Consider the following 19,976-nt stretch of genomic DNA (forward strand, 5'->3'; position numbering starts at 1 on the left):
CCCCTCCCCCCAGTCTTTTTAGATTGCTTTGTATTCTTGGTCTTCATAGGTACACTTGAATCTGGCTAGATGCCTTTTCTAAGTTTTGCAAATTCTTGCCTGTTAATCTCTTCAAATTGTTTTTGTTCCATTCTTTCTTTCTTTCTAGGATACCAGTTACATTTATGTTAATTTTTTTTTAAAACATTCTGTGTGTTCTTTTCTGATGATTGGATGCATTCAGGGTGGTATGGCTATAGACTGTTCTTTTCTGTATTTTCTTTTTGCTTTCTGTGCTTTAGTCTGGATAATTTTTTCTGATCCTTTTTCTAGACCACTAATTCTCTCCTCATGTAATTTTGATACCTGTTAAAACCATCCACTGGATGTTAAATTTTCATTACTGTGTTTTTCAGTTCTAGAATTTCTATTTGGTTCTATTTTTTTATGATAGTCTGAGATTTTGTTTTGTTTTTTAAGTCTTTACTGAAGTTGTTACAGTATTGCTTCTATTTGTGTTTTGGTTTTTTGGTCTAGAGGCATGTGGGATCTTTGCTCCCTAACCAAGGATCAAACCCTTACCCCCTGCATTGGAAGGCAAAGTCTTAACTGCTGGACTGCCAGAGAAGTGGCTGGTTCTTTTTTTAGTCAGCTAGTTTTCTGGCTTATTTCTGAGTCTTGTCTTTCAAATATGTAAAACATGTCTTTTAAATATGTTAAATATGTTAAAAATGAAGTTTTAATTTTTTTCTTTTCCTTCCAGTTTTATTGAGAGAATTGACCTACAACACTGTATAAGTTTAAGGTGTACAGTGTAATGATTTGACTTACAGACATCATGAAATGATCACCAAAATAAGTTTAGTGTATGTGAACATCCGTCATCTCAGATAGATAAAAAGTTATACACATAGAAAAGAAATATTTTTCCTTGTGATGAGATGTCTTAAGATTTTTATATCTTAACAACTTTGATATATATAGCAGAATTCTAGTTATCATGTTGTATGTTATATCTCTAGTACTTACTGATCTTATAACTGAAAGCTTGTACCTTTTTGACTGCCTTCATCCAATTTCCCCTTATGTTCCTCTCCCTCACCAATCTCTGGAAACCAGAGACCTGATCTCTTTTTCCATAAGTTTTAAACATAATATTTAAATTTTTATGTCTGATAACTCCATTATCTAGATCTCCTGTGAGGATTGTTTCCCCTTAGGTTTTCAGTCAGATTATACTCACCTTGTCATTATTGACTTGGTTCTGTTTCATTGAGTGGTGGGCATTGTACATGAAAAATAGTATCAAATAGAAAAATGGTACTGCACCTATTTGCAGGGCAGGAATAGAAGACATGGATGTAGAGAACAGACTTTTGGACATGTGGGGAAGGGAAGATGGGATGAATTAAGAGAGTAGCATTGACTTGTATACATTCCTGTGTGTGCGGTGGGGCTTCCCTGGTGGCTCAGGTGGTAAAGAATCTGCCTGCAATGCAGGAGACACAGGTTCGATCCCTGGGTCTGGAAGATCCCCTGGAGAAGGGACTAGCTACTCACTCCATTATTCTTGTCTGGAGAATTCCATGGACAGAGGAGCCTGATGGACTACTGTCCATGGGGTTACAAACAGTCGGACACAACTGAACAACTAACACATGTGTAAAACAGATAGCTAATGGGAACCTTCTGTATAGTACAGGGAGCTCAGCTTGGTGCTCTGTAATGACTTGGAGAGATGGGATGGGGGTGGGATGGGAGGGAGACTCCGAAAGGGGGGAATATGTATAGCATATATATAGCTGATTCACGTTGTATGGCAGAAACTAACACAATATGGAAAAGCAATTATACTCCAATTAAAGAAAAGTAGTATTGATTAACTAGAGGTCTAGGACTATGATATATTTTTCTAGAGAATTTGTACAGTTGTTTTTGGGTAAGTGGCTGGGCAAGGGGTACTAGCAATCCTAAAACATTTTATTCTAATGAGACAGTACGAGGTTTTAAAGCTGGGTTTCAGGTCTTGGGAGATTTTCTTACGATTCTTTTATTTCACCTTTAATTTTATGTACTGCCTTTTGTGGCAACAATTTCAGAGCCTGGTAGTTTATCAGGTCCCTTAGGTACCCTAGAGGGCTTCTGGTGCTAGGTTTTGCCCCCTTAACCTGAAATACTCTGCTTAGCTTCTCAGCTTTCTTTAGGAGATTAATCAGTCATCTCCAGGGGAAGAGCAGGCCTATTACCTTTCTTTGAAGTTCTGACACATGGTTTGCTACCAGTGATCTTCCAGTCAACTAAAAGTTCTAGTTCTTTTTCTTGTGAATTGTTAAGCTAGATCTGCTGTTCATCCTGTTGCCAGTTTTGCCACAATTATGAGTTTCTCTCTTTAAATGTTGACTCAGTTTATCTTTATTTCATGTTCTTTTAGTCACTGTAGTGAATGTCTGCCTTTCATTCCAGAGTCAGGCTTTTAAACATATACATTGATGTGTTTGTCATTTCCTCTTTCAAATTTATTTTGCTGTTTTACTTTTACCAGTTGTAGCTTAAATAAAATGATTGAGATTGGGAGAATGGGAGGGGAGTTGAAGTTTGAAATACAGGTGTTTGGGATAGGTGATGGCTATCTCATTGATTCTAAAGATAAACTTATGGGTTTGTTTGACATAGATGAAAGTGAAGAGGATGAAGATGATTTGTTGCAAAGGACTGGGAATTTCATATCCACATCTACATCTCTTCCTAAAGGAATCTTAAAGGTGAGAATTAGTAAAATTGGGCCAAACCAGTTAATTACCTCAAATCCAAAATACTTTGACTTTCAGACCTATGGCTTTCTGTTATCTGTGGGATTAAATGTGCTTGCTGTCTTTTTGCCTTGATAAATATTTGTGTAAGGTGTTTTTTTTTTTCCTTTTGCAAAAATGATAACATTAAATTACGTTCCCAGGAATCTTTTATGATTCTTGCTTGATTCCTCCTTTTGCATTTCTCATCCTTTCTGTTGACAGGAGCCTGGTTCGTGCTGCATGGCAACAATTTCATGGCTAGACTCTCCATTTCCACTTCTTCCTCAACCATTCTTCCTACAGTAGCCTGAAGGGTCTTTTAAAAATAAAGCGTCATGTCCTGTCACTTTTCATTGCTCTTTGTAAGCTGTCGTATCATAGTCTACACTACCCTCTTCCTGGGATCTGACTTAATGCTTACGTCTTCAATTTCATCTCATCCCTTTTTCTCTTACTCCTTATTTAGGCTGCAGAGACCTTGTTTCTGTTTTCTGCACATGCTGAGTCCTTTCTTGCCTCTAAACCTTTGTTCTTGCTCAGTCTTCTGTCTGTTTTTCAAGCACAGCCAGTGGCAAACTCATTCTTACCTTTCTGCTCACATAATGCCCTAGAAATGTCTTTCCTGGCCTTCCTGTCTAAAGTGGCTTACTCAAGACTTCCCTAGTGGTCCAGTGGTTAAGAATCTGCCTTCCAGTGTGGAGGACTTGGGTCTGATCCTTGTCAGGGAACTAAGATCCCATGAACCACAGATCAACTACACCCAACTACGCCCATCCATTGAAACTAGAGAGACTGCTGCAAGAAAAACTACTGCATGTTGCAATAAAGATTCCCCATGTGCTGCAACTAAGACTTGATACAGCCAAATAAATCTTTTTTCAATCTTCTTTTAAAAAGTAGCTTACTCTAGTTACCTTCTAATTTACTCCTGTGTCCCACTTGTTCATTGTTGTAACCAAGTGCTTACCCAGCACTTACTTCAAATATCTGTCAAATGAACTGTTCTTTCTTTGATGTAATTTTCCCCATTATAAAATGATAGCATGTGAATTATATGAGAAAAGGGGATCTTATCATGATAAATTATTAGTGATTCTGTCTGTCCTTACTCTGAAGGTAATTCATTTAGCTCCTCATAGAGTGAATTCACCTCTGTTGAAAATGTAGTCAAAAACAGAACATCATATAATACTATGATGTTTTATATAATTTCATTTTTAATGCAGAGTGAAAAGCCTGTAAAAACAAAACAAAAGTGTGAAAATAGTCCAAATGACACATGAGATCATCATTACTTCAAACTAACAACCATATACCGTGAGAGAAAAACATTACCAATCCATACCAACCATTGCTGTTGTTCAGTTGCTGAGTCAAGTCTGACTTTGTGACCCCATGAACCGCAGCACACTGGGTTTTCCCATCCATCACTATCCTGGAGTTTGCACAAGTGGACATGCCAACCATAGAACCTTGGGAATGACCACTCGTTGCCTTTTATTGTGTACCATGACTACAGCGATGCCAGAGTAGGAGTTTTAAGTAAAATTTCCATGGAAATAAAAATCTCCTAACTCAAATGGATATATCTCAGGGAAATGATTGTGTACTAGAGTTCCAAGGCATAACGATTTAATCTCCTTCTTTGAAAGATTGTAAAAATGGATTCTTGAATAGTGAAACATTGTACTAGAATACTAGTTGGTCACAGAGCTGTGGTCTTCTGGTTTTCATTCCAGTGCACTTTCTTTTGCATTGTAAACTATGATGTCTTTTATCATGCTTTAAAGAAGATAATGTTAACCCATTTGAATTGATAAAATTTCAACTTTATTTTTCCACAGATGAAGAACTGCCAGCATGCAAATGCTGAACGTCCTACTACTGCTCGGATCTCGTCTGTGCAGTTCCACCCTCATGCCCAGGTTGTGATGGTCGCTGGACTGGATAATGCTGTATCCCTATTTCAGGTATGTGGAGACTTGTAGTGAAAAGTGTTTATAATCAGCATACATGGTCTTTGGAAATAATCAAAAGGAATATTTTATAATTCCTTATAGGTTGATGGAAAAACAAATCCTAAAATTCAGAGCATCTATTTGGAAAAGTTTCCGATCTTTAAGGCTTGTTTTAGTGCTAATGGAGAAGAGGTTTTAGCCACGAGCACTCACAGCAAGATTCTTTATGTCTATGATATGCTGGCTGGAAAGCTAATTCCTGTGCATCAAGTAAGAGGTAAGGTTTCTGTTGAATATACTGACACCCACAGCCCACAGCTGAGTTTGTTTAACAGTATTTAGAACCACTTTTTTTTTTCTTCCCATAAAGTTCTTAAAAATAGAGTTTCTTTGGTTTTAGTGTGTAGAAAATGTGTTGTTGAGATAATGTGTTTGAATGAAAAAAGTGAACTGAGTTTATTGGGGGAAAAAATTATAGTTTGCAAATCTGTATTCCCCTAGAGTAGAAAGGCAGTTGCACATATTTGGCTGTAAAATCAGCAATTGCTGCAGCAGAAAGAATATGAGCCTGGGAGCTAGAACACCTGGGTTCTAATTCTTCAGACAAATTATTTCACTTCTTTGTTCTGAAATTTGGATACCCTCCAGTTCTTCTGGTGTTTGTTTTAATACAATTTTGATTTACATTTAAAGGGAAACAAAGCACTGCTTTTGGAAGTCGTACTTTGAAAAATGAACTACTTAGCAGATGTATCATCAGATAAAAATTTGTCTTTCCTCTGCCTTATCCATTCTTTGGCATTCTCCTACCCCCATTACCACAAAAGCACAGTGCCACCTTCATGAACCCTTGGGAACCAAAGCCTTGTGATTGGTTGGCTTAACATTATAAATCTTGGGAGGATGGGAGTTGGTGATGGACAGGGAAGCCTGGCATGCTGCAGGCCATGGGGTAGCAGAGAGTTGGACACGACTGAGCTGAACTCAGCACCTGCCACTTTGTGAATGCTCATTGATAACTACTGCCGCCGTTAAGAACAGCATATAATCTGTCTGATCACAATCAGATCACTTACCATGCTGTGGAATTTGGCTCTATTCTGATTAACCTGGACATTCTTTTTCTTATCAGTTGCACAGCAGTTGACCTGAAAACTCATTCTCTAAGCAGTAGCAACATTTATAATCTGACATCGTTAAGTTGTATATCTTTTTTGCTCAAGGCCATATTATAAATTTTATCTGGCTTCTATTTTGAAAGCTCCAGCTTTTGTAAAACAGTTGTAATATTGATATTAGCATTTATTGTCACTATATTTTGTGTGAAGTTAAAAGCAAAATGCTATGTACATGTAACTGGCATTACACAGTGTAAGTGAAACCGATTGGTGTCATTTCATGGGGGCTCTGAAGAACGCTGGTACCATAGTCCTTTATGTCTCAGTGCAGAGAGGAATTCAGCAAGAGCACAGTGGTGGATAAGAAGTTATCTATCAGAACGGCACACCTGTGAGGCCCCAAGCGCCCAGGAGAGAAATGCCGTGCTCTGAGAACTTAGTGGTCTACAGTTTTCATAATCAAAGGAATAGTGAGGAGGGGGAGAACACTTCTTTGTCTTTCTTGAATAGATGCCATGTTTTCATCATGAACTCCTCCTCCAGATTGGGCACAGGAGTTTTCTTGTCCCTGTGTGATCAAGCTAGGTCCACAAATTTGTTTTTCACATGTGTAGAGCACATATCCTAGGGATCATTAACTTACTTAGCTCACTGGGCAAGATACGTGTCTCATGCCCCCATTGGTTTATGGTTTGGGAGCATGCCCTGTGCTTCTGTTGCTAAGCAAGCCTGTTTGGTTTTGTGGGTTAAGCAAACCTACTTTCTTGAATAATAATTAACTTACAGAGGTTCCATATATTTCTATTTTCTATTTCTCTTTCTAATCCCTAGTAGGATTAAATATTTAATCACCTATCTTGTCCCTTCATTCTCTCCTTATCATTTCCCCCCTCCAGGTGTTTACCCTTTTATTCTTAAAAGAGGGGGTAAGGGGTGAAGTTCTTTTAATCAGTAGCTACTTTCAGCTGAGAATGGGCATAGGCCTGTCAGGGGAAGGAGTAAACATCTGGCTGACTGTCCCTTTTTTAAATTTATTTTTAAATGAAACAGGTGAATATTTGTAATGATAAAAAGTATAATTCACAAAGAAGATAGACATCATAAACCATCAGACGCCTAATAACAAAGAAGCATGGATACATAAAGCAAAAATCAGAACAAATATAAGGGAAAAGAAAAAATAAGCATAGTGACACTAACATTTCTCTGAGAATATTTTATCAAGTGCAGAAAAAATAAGAATAGAAGCATCTTGAATGATGTCATTAATAATTTAAATGTAATAAATTTCTGTTTATATTATATTATATTAATCTTATATCCTACACAAATATATTTTGTCCCTTTTCTATTTGGAGAACTGCAAGTCAGTGTCACTCTGGTTAGCATTATCTTTTTAGTTCTCTTGGATGTAAAGCATTGAGGAATCTAAAAAAAAGTTTAGGAATCTAAAAAAATACAACAGTAAGCATCAAAAAAGTCATTAAAAGAGATTATAACCATAATTTTCAAGATCTGAACCATTTTTTCCCCCAGTGGTTTCCAAATCCAGAAGGGTCACTTGAGGCCTCAATCTGTTTGTTTTAATTAGGCCCAGAGTCTCAGTGTTTTATATTTTAGAGTCTGTTGAGTCTTTTATCTCAGTTATAGATTTAATCCGTTCCTTTTTTTCTGTTAATATCGTTTGGTGATGAGGGTTCCTTTTTGTCCCTCAAGAGATAGAATGGCTCCTAATTTAGTTAATATGTCCCTTTTATTAAAGAACTAGGGCAATTAGGCATAAACAGAAGGCAATGTAGAAACAGCCGGTTTTTGATGTTACAGAAAAGGGGTCCAAGGAAAGCAGGCCCCTGTCTCTTTCCTGACATTGCCATTACATATTTCTTACAGTTGATAAGGTTTTCAGTCCTTTGGGTTAAGACCAAGAAGACGCAGCAATGTTTATGAGAAATTCTATCAAGTGGCCTGCCATTTCAGTGACCACCTGAGGCTCAGTGTTAGTTGTTTATATGCCATCTCTGGGCAGAGCCACTTCTAGCCTTGGGCCCTGTCAGTCTTTGGATTGTGAAACCATCTATGGTTGTGGGCATCTGGGGCCTTCACTCTGCCAATGCCCTGGCTGTTAGCAAGGGCACGTGGATCACTATTTCTTCTAGTGCCCCTTCTATCCACACAGGGCACACTTACTTTGTCTAGGTGCCCAGTACCCATGGCTTTGTAGTCTACCATGTCCAGTTTGGCCCAGAAAGTCTGGCCTCTCCTTTGGTGGTCCCTGAGTGGACAGAGCCATCGCAGTCATTTGAGCCTTTTCTTTTTCTCTTTGGGTGCCTTCAGCGTTTTTGGCCATATCCCAGTTATTGAAAACCAGATAAGCCAGTTGGAGTAAATCACTCATAGATGGTCTGAGGACCAGCAGTTTTTTTTTTTAATTTTGTGCCTGATGTCTGGGGCAGACTGGGCTATGAAGTGCATAGCCAAAAGGGCTTGTTCCTTGAGGGAGGAGTAGTCCATATTTGTGTACTTTTTAAAAGCTTGTATTAATCACCCTTGAAAAACTGTAGTATTTTCATCCTGTCCTTGTTTTTTTTTTTTAATAACAGGGTTCTCTGTGAACTTTTTTATACCACTTGTTAAACAGTTAATCATATGGTCCCATCTATCTCTATCAATAAAATTTATCTGATGATTGCATTGTGAATCTGCCTCAGGGAACAGTGTTGTTCCCTGCCTGGTGTGCTGTATGGCCTTACTGGGCTGCCATTTGGTTAGCATGGGCTCTGGCTACAAGAGGCTTGGAGCCTTGGCTCCCACCTGTGAGATAGCCCTTGTTGGAGCAGCCATTTTCATGAATACAGTAGCTTTCACCAAGGCAATAGTTAGCTATATAAGAACTTCCTTCACATGTTAAAAAATCCACCATATAATTTAATTAAGATTTGTACTTAACAACTTTAGATGTTATCCCTTCTACAGTAGTCCCCCAACCAGGCGTTAATGTCTAAGAACTTGCCACAAAGGAATAGAACAGAAAAAGTCCCCAGTGAACTGGTCTGGCTGCAAATTGGAAATAAAGGATCAGCATTTTTAAAGGTTGGAAGGAGGGAAAGACTGACATTAAGGCTCAGGAAGTCATCCTCCGTTGGGCACTTTTAGTAATTGGGGGAAAAGTACCTCAAATCCTGCCCCGCCTCCCCACTCACCAAAAAAGTTGATTCCCTTCAATTTTTTTTGGGGGGGGGTGGTGGTGAGGGGAGGAGGCATGGTGTACTTAAGAATACCCACTAAGAGGTCTTTTATCTAGTGGGACACAGTTCATTAAATGTTTATTTTTTTTAAACCATATATCCTCTGGTTATAGATTATAAACATTTGATCTTTTTTCAAAGATAAATTACAGTGATCAGCTTCAGAAACAAGCTTAGAATACCTTCTTAGTAACTCAATTAAGTTTTACAATAATATAAAATAATGACCAAGGCTATTTCAAAAAGTAAGTTTTAAACAGTAGATATGTTCCCTGTCCTAATGATTTTCAGAATTTGGTGAGGCAGAATCCCCTTCTGTGGTGGCTCATATGGTAAATTCAGGAGACCTGGGTTTGATCCCTGGGTTAGGAAGATGATCTGGAGGAGGGCGTGGCAACCCACTCCAGTGTTCTTGCCTGGAAAATCCCATGGACTGCAGCCCTCCAGGCTCCTCTGTCCATGGTGTCACAAAGAGTTGGACACAACTGAGTGACTAAGCCTCAAGTAGCAGAGCTAAAATTTAATATTTATAAAAATACAATTTTCCCCAAAATTACCCTCACTTTTAACACACATGGCCAAATTAAGATAGATTTGTTTGTAAAATAAGATAAGTCTGGTTAACTGATCGTATAGGCTTGTATGTTTTGTCCAATAAAAAGGATACCCCAAGTGAAAACACATTTTTATCCCCCCCTCCTTTTTTTTTTGATGAGTGCATTAGCTTTGTAGCCAAGAAAAGCTTTAGCCCATTAAATTAAAAAATGGGGTTTGTCAGGGAGCTGGGAAGAGTCAGGCAGCTGTCTTGGATTTCCCATAGCTCTGATTGTTTAATTTACAGCTTAGTTTTTTAAATTTAGGACTGAAATCTTATAACCCAGTTTAGAACTTGAATCCACATAGTTGGGACTCCAGCCTAGCCAAAACCCATATTGAAACTTGAACCCAAGCTCTTTTAATTGAGATTACACACCTGTTTTTAGGACTTCATGAAGTTCAGATTTTTGATGTCTCATCACAGAATTCAGGAGAGACAAAGTGATGGGTATTTATTTAGAGAGAAGCACAATTCACAGAGTTGTGTGCCATCTCAAAAGGTAAGAGGCGTTATGAAAAACAGTCTTTTGAGTTTTAATCAGGGATAAAAGAACAGTCTCAGAATTAAAGTGGTTTCTTGCCAGATAAACTGACATAGAAGAGAAGAATGAATTGCTCTAGTGAATGTAGTAAAAAGTCTCCTGGAGTTAAAAAGGAAAGAAATAGAATGGAAACACATGTAAAGCATAGAAGGAAAACCTCAGAGTGAGAGAGAAGAGTATAGATTATTAAATTCTGTAACATCATTTAGTGGCTGGCTTTATCCCAGGCTAGCTGTTGGATGTGCACAAGCATAGCCTTTATATTCTTTTTATGTTTCTATGCAGCCACTACTCGAACCTTGTCAAAGCCACCAGAGAGTGAAATTCTTCCGTTTCATAAACCATTTCCCTTGTCTTCTGCACCAGCAAAAAGATCCCTTCCACAACTCCTGCCACCTTTCTGTGGCAGTCCATGCTGATCACCATTGTTCTTCCAGTTCCTTCTCTTTAAACATTTATATCATCAATCCCCTGGCCTGTACTTAGGTACCCAATCAGAGCTCCAAAGCATTCAGGGTTGATCGGCCCAACTGCAACAGGCTATCATCGAAAGAGCACCCTCCCTGGAACTCCTGGCCCATGGCATCCCATGGCCCTGCTAGGACCTGATCCTAGACCTTCCTTTTTTACCACAGGCCTGCCGCAGTCACCAGCTGAAACTGATTGATGTCATTTCAGGAAGGCTCTGAAGAGCTCTGGTACCACAGTCCTTTATGTCTCAGTGCAGAGAACAATTGAGCGAGAGCAAAGTGGTAGATAAGTGATTTATTAGAATAGGACGCTTGTGAGGCATATAAGCAGGTGGGTGAGAAATGCCATGCTCCAAGAACTTACTCATTGGAAGCACTGATGCTGAAGCTGAAACTCCAGTACTTTGGCCACCTGATGCGAAGAACTGACTCATTGGAAAAGAAAGAGCCTGGTGCTGGAAAGATTGAGGGCAGGAGGAGAACGGGATGACAGAGGATGAGATGGTTGGATGGCATCACCAACACAATGGACACGAGTTTGAGCAAGCTCCGGGAGTTGGTGATGGACAGGGAAGCTTGGCATGCTGCAGTCACGGGGTCACAAAGAGTCAGACATGACTGAGTGACTGAACAGAACAGAAGAACTTAGTGGGCAAAGGAAAAGTAGGAAGGGAGAGAAGACCTTGTCTTTTGAGTAGACATCATGTTTTCATCATCAGCTCCTCCTCCAGGTTGAGCAGGGGAGTGTTTTTGTCCCTGTGTGGTCAAGCTGTGTCCACAAGTTGTTGTTTTTGTGTGCAGAGAGCATGTCCTATGGATCATTAAATTAACTGAACTCACTGGCAGGATATGGGTCTCATGCCACCGTTGTTTTGTTTTGGGGCATGTCCTGTGCTTATGTTGCATGGTTTTGCTAAGCAAGCCTGTCTGGTTTTGTGGTTAAGCAGACCTAATTTCTGGAGTAATCATTAACTCACAGGGGTCTCCCAGATTTTTTTTACTTACAATCTCCTAGTGGGATTAACTATTTAATGACCTATTTTGTTCCTTCATTCTGTCCCTATCATAAGCTTTGGATAAAAATATCGCTGTCTTTCTTATTTTTCCAGTTAATTGATAAGGCAACTTTATTTGTTGGATATCTGATATTTCCTTCTTGAAGACAACCTCCTCTCCTTAGTTACCCCCAAACAACAGGCTTATTCAGAACAAAAAAGTAAGGTCTTTCATGATGGGCAGAGAGCTGTGGACTCTGTACGAGTCCTCTGGCACTTTGTCTCTTCTGTTGCCATCCTTGGTTTGTGTTGTATCCCGCACAGTCTGAGGGAAGTTTGTTTTCTGTTGCCCTTGTGATGCCTGTGCAGTCTGCAGTCCTGCAGCACTGTGCTGGTGCCCAGCTGCAGGCTCCATGGTGAGCACTTTGTGTTCTCTCTTATGTTCCCGCTGCCTAATGCTGTGTCCTTTGGATTGGGTCTGCAGGGGTTTCTAGCTGTAGCCTCACAGGGTGATAGACCTAATCTCCCTTTCTGGATTCTTCATGTTATGGTATTTTCCCTCTGTTTGGAGCTGTCTCTTTTGATTCTGTAGTCAGTGTATAATGTTTGCCCAAAATTTGGGGTGAAGATTACCCTTAGTAAGACTAGAGTCTAGAATCATTGTGAAGATTGATAATCCCTAGCTGAAGTAACCCTAGTAATTGGAAACAGGTATCTGGATTGATTCCAGTCAAGGAAATTAGGGTGTAGACTTTTGGTGGAGGTCTAGAGTGGGAGGCCCAGTTTTGTGGTATTTTAAACCAGCTAGACAAAGACTGTTAATAGCCCAGAGATAGTCTGTGGGACCTTTACCTATCATTTTCCTATGGGGAAACAGGAACTCCTCACTGGATTTTTCTAGTTTCTTTTTCCTGGTTAATACTTTAACTTAGCACATTAATTTTTTTAATAACTTTTTTGACTAAGTGATACATTCACATGGTGCAAAAATCCAAAATGTACAAATGAATGGCTAATGAGAATTCTCTTGTCACCCTGGCCATTTACTTCCCTTCACTGGAAGTGTAGCCAGTTATACTTACTATGTATCCTTTCTGTTAGGCAACTTTTTAATGGGTATGTTGGCTCTTTAAGCAGTTTAATATCAGAAAGAATCTGTTGCATAGTATGAGCCTTTCAGGCATGGAAAAGAAAAGTGTCCCATTATAAATAAGTAAATTGACTCTCTGGTCTATATACTTAGCTCATGTGATTTGCTTACATGAGTCTTGAGAAGCTAATTAACTCTTAAATACATTACCGACATGTGGTTTTGTTTTTTCCTTTTGGATCCACAAAGTTAAGAAATAGACTTCCATACGTCATGGGATGTTTAGTAGGTGGATAGCAACTAGTTTCTACATGTTACTGTGTTTAGCTATCTCTAATGGCAGTATATTTCCCTTTGGTGATGAATGTTGTGACAAAAAAGTATAATTTATTCATTCAGTTTATTTATGGGTATTACTGTTTACATTTAGAAACTTAGTCAATAAGTTTACTATTTGGAGAGCTGAGTCTCTGGCCTGCAATTAAAATGGTGAATGTTATCCAAGAGAAAGAACAAAAGTTTGCCAAGCATTTTATAGTGACCTTATATTTGAGTTATACTTGATGCATTGAGTCAGACTTATTCAGTGTCTGAGCCTACATTTTATTTAAGGCGCTTAAAAAGTAAGAGACTCTCAGTTGTCAGTAATTGCAAGCTATTAATCCTTATTGATTCATTTCCTTTCTTAGGTTTGAAAGAGAAGATAGTGAGGAGCTTTGAAGTTTCCCCAGATGGGTCCTTCCTGCTTATAAATGGTGTTGCTGGATATTTGCATTTGCTGTCTATGAAGGTGAACCATTATTAGCTGTTGCTTTTTCTAGGATAAGACATTAGACCAAGTAGGAATAGCCTTGAGCCATAACTCATGGCGTCCTTAAATCGGTATCCCAAGTGGAAGCACACAGGGGCTTGAAGAGAAGTTGTGGGCAGCAGGGGAAGAACTTTTGTGGTTTCTTTGGAGTATAGGGAAAAACAAAGTTAAGTAGGTGCTACAAAACAAGAGAACCAGATCATTTTTATTCTACACGTTGTGATTCTTTACAACTCCTAACAGTTTGGTAAGTAATATTTCTTATTCTTTCAGACGAAAGAGCTAATTGGTAGTATGAAAATTAATGGGAGGATTGCAGCATCCACATTCTCTTCAGATAGTAAGAAAGCATATGCATCTTCAGGTAAGTTAACAACAAGATGTGTTTAAATATCAAATTTAATCAAAACTGAGTTTGATTTTAGACTTCTGTGTTAGTAAGAAAATCATTTTTATTTTTAGAATTAATTTTTCATTGCTGTTTGCCTTCTCATTTACTGACTAGTAATGGTGAAAGGTTAACCACTTAATGTGTACTATTTGGAGAAAAGATGGGAAGAAGATTCACATTTGAAAGATAGTTCATTCTGAGATTTTTTTTTTTTTTGAAGAATTGCATTTAGGGTCCACCCTCTTTTTAAAATATTTATGTAGGTCTTTTTGGCTCTGCTGGGTCTCTGTTGCTGGGTGCTGGCTTTCTGTAGTTGTGGTGCTTGGGTGCTTCTCTAGTCGTGGCGTGCAGGCTTCGCATTGCAGTGGTTTCTCTTACTGCAGAGCGTGGGCTCTCCGGTGAGTGGCTGCATTACTTGGCGGTGTGTGGGCTCAGTGGATGTGCACAGGTTTAGTTGCGCTGCCGCATAGGGATCAAACTGGTGTCCCGTGCATTGCACAGCAGGCTGTTAACCACTGAACCACCAGGGAAGCCCCATTCTGAAACTTCCTTTTTTTTCTTTATAAAAGTTACTTAGAATCACTATTTCTTTTCTTTTAGCCCCATTTCACTTGGATACTGTTTGGAATTTTCTTCTGAAAACAGTTCTGATTTTATCCTGATATTTCTATAATACTGTTTTTTTTTAATTAATTTATTTTTTATTGAAGGATAATTGCTTTACAGAATTTTGTTCTTTTCTGTCAAACCTCAACATGAATCAGCCATAGGTATACATATATCCCCTCCCTTTTGAACCTCCCACCCCAGCCCACCCCTCTCAATTGAAACAGAGCCCCTGTTTGAGTTTCCCTGAGCACTACCGCAAATTCCTGTTGGCTATGTATTTTAAATATGGTAATGTAAGTTTCCATGTGACTTTTTCCATACATCTGTCTCACCCCCTCCTCCCCTCACCATATCCATAAGTCTATCCTCTATGTCTGTTTCTCCTTTGCTGCCCTGTAAATAAATTCTTCAGTACCATTTTTCTAGATTCCGTATACGTGCATTAGAATACAATATCTTTCTTTTTCTAACTTTCTTCACTCTGTACAATAGGTTCTTTTCTAGGTTCGTCCATCTCATTAGAACTGACTCAAACGTGTTCCTTTTAATGGCTGAGTAATATTCCATTGTGTATATGTAACAATTTCTTTATCCATTCATCTGTCAATGGACATCTAGGTTGCTTCCATGTTCTAGCTGTTGTAAATAGTGCTGCAGTCAACAGTGCAGTACATTTGTCTCTTTCAAGTTTGGTTTCCTCAGGATATATGCATTGGAGTTGGATTGCTGAGTCGTATGGTGGTTTTATTCCTAGCTTTTAAAGGGATCTCCATACCATCTTACGTAGTGGCTGTATCCGTTTACATTCCCACAGTATGCAAGAACAGTGCGAGAAGTGTTGCCAGCAGTGCGAGAATGTTCCCTTTTCTGCGCACCCTCTCCAGCATTATTGTTTGTAGACTCTTTGATGATGGCCATTCTGACTGGTGTGAGATGATACCTCATTGTAGTTTTGCTTTGCAGTTCTCTCATAATGAGCGATGTTGAGTATCTTTTCATGTGTTTGTTAGCCATCTGTATGTCTTCTTTGGAGAAATGTCTGTTTAGGTCTTTTTTTCCACTTTTTGATTGGGTTGTTTGTTTTTCTGGTATTGGGTTGTATGAGGTGCACGTATATTTTGGAAACTGATCCTTTGTCATTTCATTTGCTGCTGTTTTCTCCCATTCTGAGGGTTGTCTCTTTACCTTGCTTATAGTTTCCTTTACTGTGCAAAAGCTTTTAAGTTTAATCAGGTCCCATTTGTTTATTTGTGTTTTTATTTCCATTATTCTAGGAGGTGGGTCATAGAGGATCTTGCTTTGATTTACTTCATCAAGTGTTCTGCCTATGTTTTCCTCTAAGAGTATTATAGCTTCTGGTCTTACATTTAGGTCTTTAATCCACTTTGAGTTTATCTTTGTGTATGGTGTTAGGAAGTGTTCTAATTTTATTCTTTTACGTGTAGCTGTCCAGTTTTCCCAGAACTATTTATTGAAGAGGCTCTTTGCCCCATTGTAAAAAATAAGGTACCCATAGGTGCATGGGTTTATTTCTGGGCTTTCTGTCTTGTTTGATTGGTCTATATTTCTGTTTCTGTGCTGGTACCATACTGTCTTGATGACTGTAGCTTTGTAATATAATCTGAAGTCAGGAAGGTTTATTCTTCCAGCTTCATTCTTCTTTCTCAAGACTGCTTCAGCTATTTGGGGTCTTTTGTGTTTCCATATGAATTGTGAAAATTTTTATTCTAGTTCTGTGAAAAATGTCATTGGTAATTTGATAGGGATCACACTGAATCTGTAAATTGCTTTTGGTAATATAGTCATTTTCACAATATTGACTCTTCCTACCCAGGAACATGGAATATCTCTCCATTTGTTTATGTCGTCTTTGATTTCTTTCATCATTGTCTAATAATTTACTGTGTACAGTTCTTTTGTCTCCTTAGGTTAGTTTATTCCTAGATATTTAATTCTTTTTTTTCTTGCAGTGGTGAGTGGGATTGATTTCTTAATTTCTCTTTCTGATATTTCATTGTTCGTGTATAGAAATGCAACTGATTTCTATGTATTGGTTTTGTATCCTGCAACTTTGCTAAATTGACTAATTAGCTCTAGTAATTTTCTGATACTGTCTTTAGGGTGTTCTATATACAATATCCTCTCATCTACAAACAGAGCTTCTTCTTTTCCAATCTGGATTCCTTTTATTTCTTTTTCTTCTCTGATTGCTATAGCTAGACTTCTAGAACTATGTTGAATAATAGTGGTGAAAGTGGATACCCTTGTCTTGTTCCTTATCTTAGGAGGAATGCTTTCACCTTTGAGAATAATGTTTGCTGTAGACTTACCATATGTGGAGGTAGGTTCCTTCTATGCCCATCTTTTGAAGTTTTAATCATAAATGGGTGCTGAATTCTGTCAAAAGCTTTTTCTGCATCTATTGAGATTATCATATGGTTTCTGTCTTTCAATTTGTTAATATGGTATATCACATTGACTTGCATACATTGAAGAATCCTTGCTTCCCTGGAATAAACCCAGCTTGATCATGGTGTATGAGCTTTTTGATGTGTTGCTGAATTCTGTTTGCTAAAATTTTGTTGAGAATTTTTGCATCTATGTTAATCAGTGATACTGGCTTGTAGTTTTCTTTTTTTGTGTTGTCTCTGGTTTTTGTATCAGGGTGACGGTGGCCTCATAGAATGAGTTTGGAAGTGTTTCTTGCTTTGCGATTTTTTGAGAGAGTTTTAGAAGGAAGGCATTGGCTCGTCTCTAAATGTTTGATAGAATTCTCCTGTGAAGCCATCTGGTCCTGGGCTTTTGTTTTGGGGGAGATTTTTGATCACAGCTTCAATTTCATAGCTTGTAATTGGGTTGTTCTTAATTTCTATTTCTTCCTAGTTCAGTCTTGGAAGATTCAACTTTTCTAAGAATCTGTCCATTTCTTCCAGTTTATCCATTTTATTGCCATACAGTTGTTCATAATAGTCTCTTATAATCCTTTGTATTTCTGCATTGTCTGTTGTAACCTCTACTTTTTCATTTCTAATTTTGTTGATTTGATTCTTCTCTTTTTTTCTTGATGAGTCTGGTTAAAGGTTTGTCAATTTTGTTTATCTTCTCAAGGAACCAGCTTTTAGTTTTGTTAATCTTTACTATTATTTCTTTCATTGCTTTTTCATTTATTTCTGCTTTGATCTTTGTAATTTCTTTCCTTTGGGGTTTTTTTTTGTTCTTCTTTTTCCAGTCGTTTTAGGTGTAAAGCTGGGTTGTCTATTTGATGTTTTTCTTGCTTCTTAAGGTAGGATTGTATTGCTATAAACTCCCCTCTTAGAACTGCTTTTGCTGCAGCCCATAGGTTTTGAGTTGTTGTGCTTTCAGTGTCATTTATTTCTGCTGCTGCTGCTGCTAGGTCACGTCAGTCGTGTCCAACTCTGTGCGACCCCATAGACGGCAGCCCACCAGGCTCCCCTGTCCCTGGGATTCTCCAGGCAAGTTGCCATTTCCTTCTCCAATGCATGAAAGTGAAAAGTGAAAGTGAAGTCGCTGAGTTGTGCCCGACTCTTGGCGACCCCATGGACTGCAGCCTACCAGGCCCTTCCATCCATGGGATTTTCCAGGCAAAAGTACTGGAGTGGGGTGCCATTGCCTTCTCTGTCATTTATTTCTAGAAATTTTTTAATTTCTCTTTTGATTTCTTCTGTAACCTGTTGGTTATTTAGAAACATATTGTTTACTCTCCATATGTGTGTGTTTCTTACAGTTTTTTTCTTGTACTTGATACCTAGTCTTATAGCATTGCAGTCAGAGAAGATGCTTGATACTTCAATTTTCTTAAATTTGCTGAGGTTTGATTTGTGACCCAAGATGTGGTCTATCCTAGAGAATGTTCCATGTGCACTTGAGAAGAAGGTATAGTATTCTTCATTTGGATGGAATATCCTGAAGATATCAATGAGCTCCATCTCATCTAATGTATCATTTAAGACTTGTGTGTCCTTATTAATTTTCTGTTTTGATGATCTTTCCTTTAGTGTGAGTGGGGTGTTTTAGTCTACTACTATTACTGTGTTACTGTCAATTTCTCCTTTTATGTGTGTTAGTGTTTTATGTATTGAGGTGCTCCTATGTTGGGTGCATAGATATTTACAATTTTTATGTCTTCCTCTTGAATTGATCCCTTGATCATTATGTAGTGTCCTTATCTCTTGTAAGCTTCTTTATTTTGTCTGTTTTGTCTGATATGAGGATTGCTACTCCAGTCTTCTTTTGCGTCCCATTTGCATGTAATATATTTTTCCATCCTCTCACTTTCAGTCTATATGTGTCTTTAGGTCTGAAGTGGGTTTCTTGTAGACAGCATATATATGGGTCTTGTTTTTATATCCATTCTGCCCATCTCTTGTCTTTTGGTTGGAGCATTTAATCCATTTACATTTAAAATAATTATTGATATATATGTTCCTATTGTCATTTTCTCAATTGTTTGGGGTTGATTTTTTAGATCTTTTTCTTCTCTTGTATTTCTTTACTATAAGTCCCTTTAACTTTTGTGTAAAGCTGGTTTGGTAGTACTAAATTCTCTTAACTTTTGCTTCTCAGAAAAGCTTTTTATTTCTCCATCAATTCTGAATGAAATCCTTGCCAGGTACAGTAATCTTGGTTGTAGAATTTTCCCTTTCAGTACTTTAAATATATCCTGCCATTCCCTTCTGGCCTGCAGTTTTTGCTGAAAGATCTGCTGTTAGAAGTGTATGGGGTTTCCCCATATGTTACTTGTTGCTTCTCCCTTGCTGCTTTTAATATTATTTCTTTGTTAGTTTAATTAGTATGTGTCTTGGCATGTTTCTCCTTGGGTTTATCCTGTATGGGACTCTGTGCCTTTTGGACTTGATTGACTATTTCCTTTTTTGATGTTGGGGAAATTTTCAACTATAATCTCTTCAAAAATTTTTCATACCTTTTCTTTTTCTCTTCTTCTCCTGGGACCCCCTATAATTCGATGTTGGTGCGTTTGGTATTGTCCCAGAGGTCACTGTTCTTTTCATTCTTTTTACTTTATTCAGCTCTTCAGAAGTTATTACCACCATTTTATCTTCCAACTCACTGATTGTTCTTTTGCTTCAGATATTCTGCTATTGATTTCTTCTAGAGTATTTGTAATCTCAGTACTTGTGTTGTTTTTCTCTGTATGCTTATTCTTTAATTCTTTTAGGTCTTTGTGAATTGATTCTTGCATTTTCTCCATTTTTGTTTTCAAGCTTTTTGATGATCTTTACTAGCATTATTCTGAATTCTTTTTCAGGTAGTTTGCCTATTTCCTCTTCATTTATTTGGACTTCTGTGTTTTAGTTTGTTCCTTCATTTATGTAGTATTTCTCTGCCTTTTCATTATTA

At 38.1% G+C, this 19,976-nt stretch overlaps 1 protein-coding gene across 1 annotated transcript in view; it reads left to right on the forward strand.

Annotated features, from left to right (window-relative positions):
- The window catches only part of UTP18 (UTP18 small subunit processome component), a 53,012-nt gene that overhangs the window by 12,097 nt on the left and 20,939 nt on the right, over positions 1 to 19,976 (forward strand). Inside the window, exons 5-9 of the mRNA XM_006070180.4 lie at positions 2,653 to 2,741; positions 4,616 to 4,741; positions 4,832 to 5,006; positions 13,476 to 13,576; positions 13,871 to 13,961. Coding sequence (XP_006070242.1) covers positions 2,653 to 2,741; positions 4,616 to 4,741; positions 4,832 to 5,006; positions 13,476 to 13,576; positions 13,871 to 13,961 — 582 coding nt within the window. The remainder of the gene's footprint in view (positions 1 to 2,652; positions 2,742 to 4,615; positions 4,742 to 4,831; positions 5,007 to 13,475; positions 13,577 to 13,870; positions 13,962 to 19,976) is intronic.

The sequence above is a fragment of the Bubalus bubalis genome, chromosome 3 (genome assembly GCF_019923935.1).
Source record: "Bubalus bubalis isolate 160015118507 breed Murrah chromosome 3, NDDB_SH_1, whole genome shotgun sequence".
Classification (NCBI taxonomy): Eukaryota; Metazoa; Chordata; class Mammalia; order Artiodactyla; family Bovidae; genus Bubalus; species Bubalus bubalis.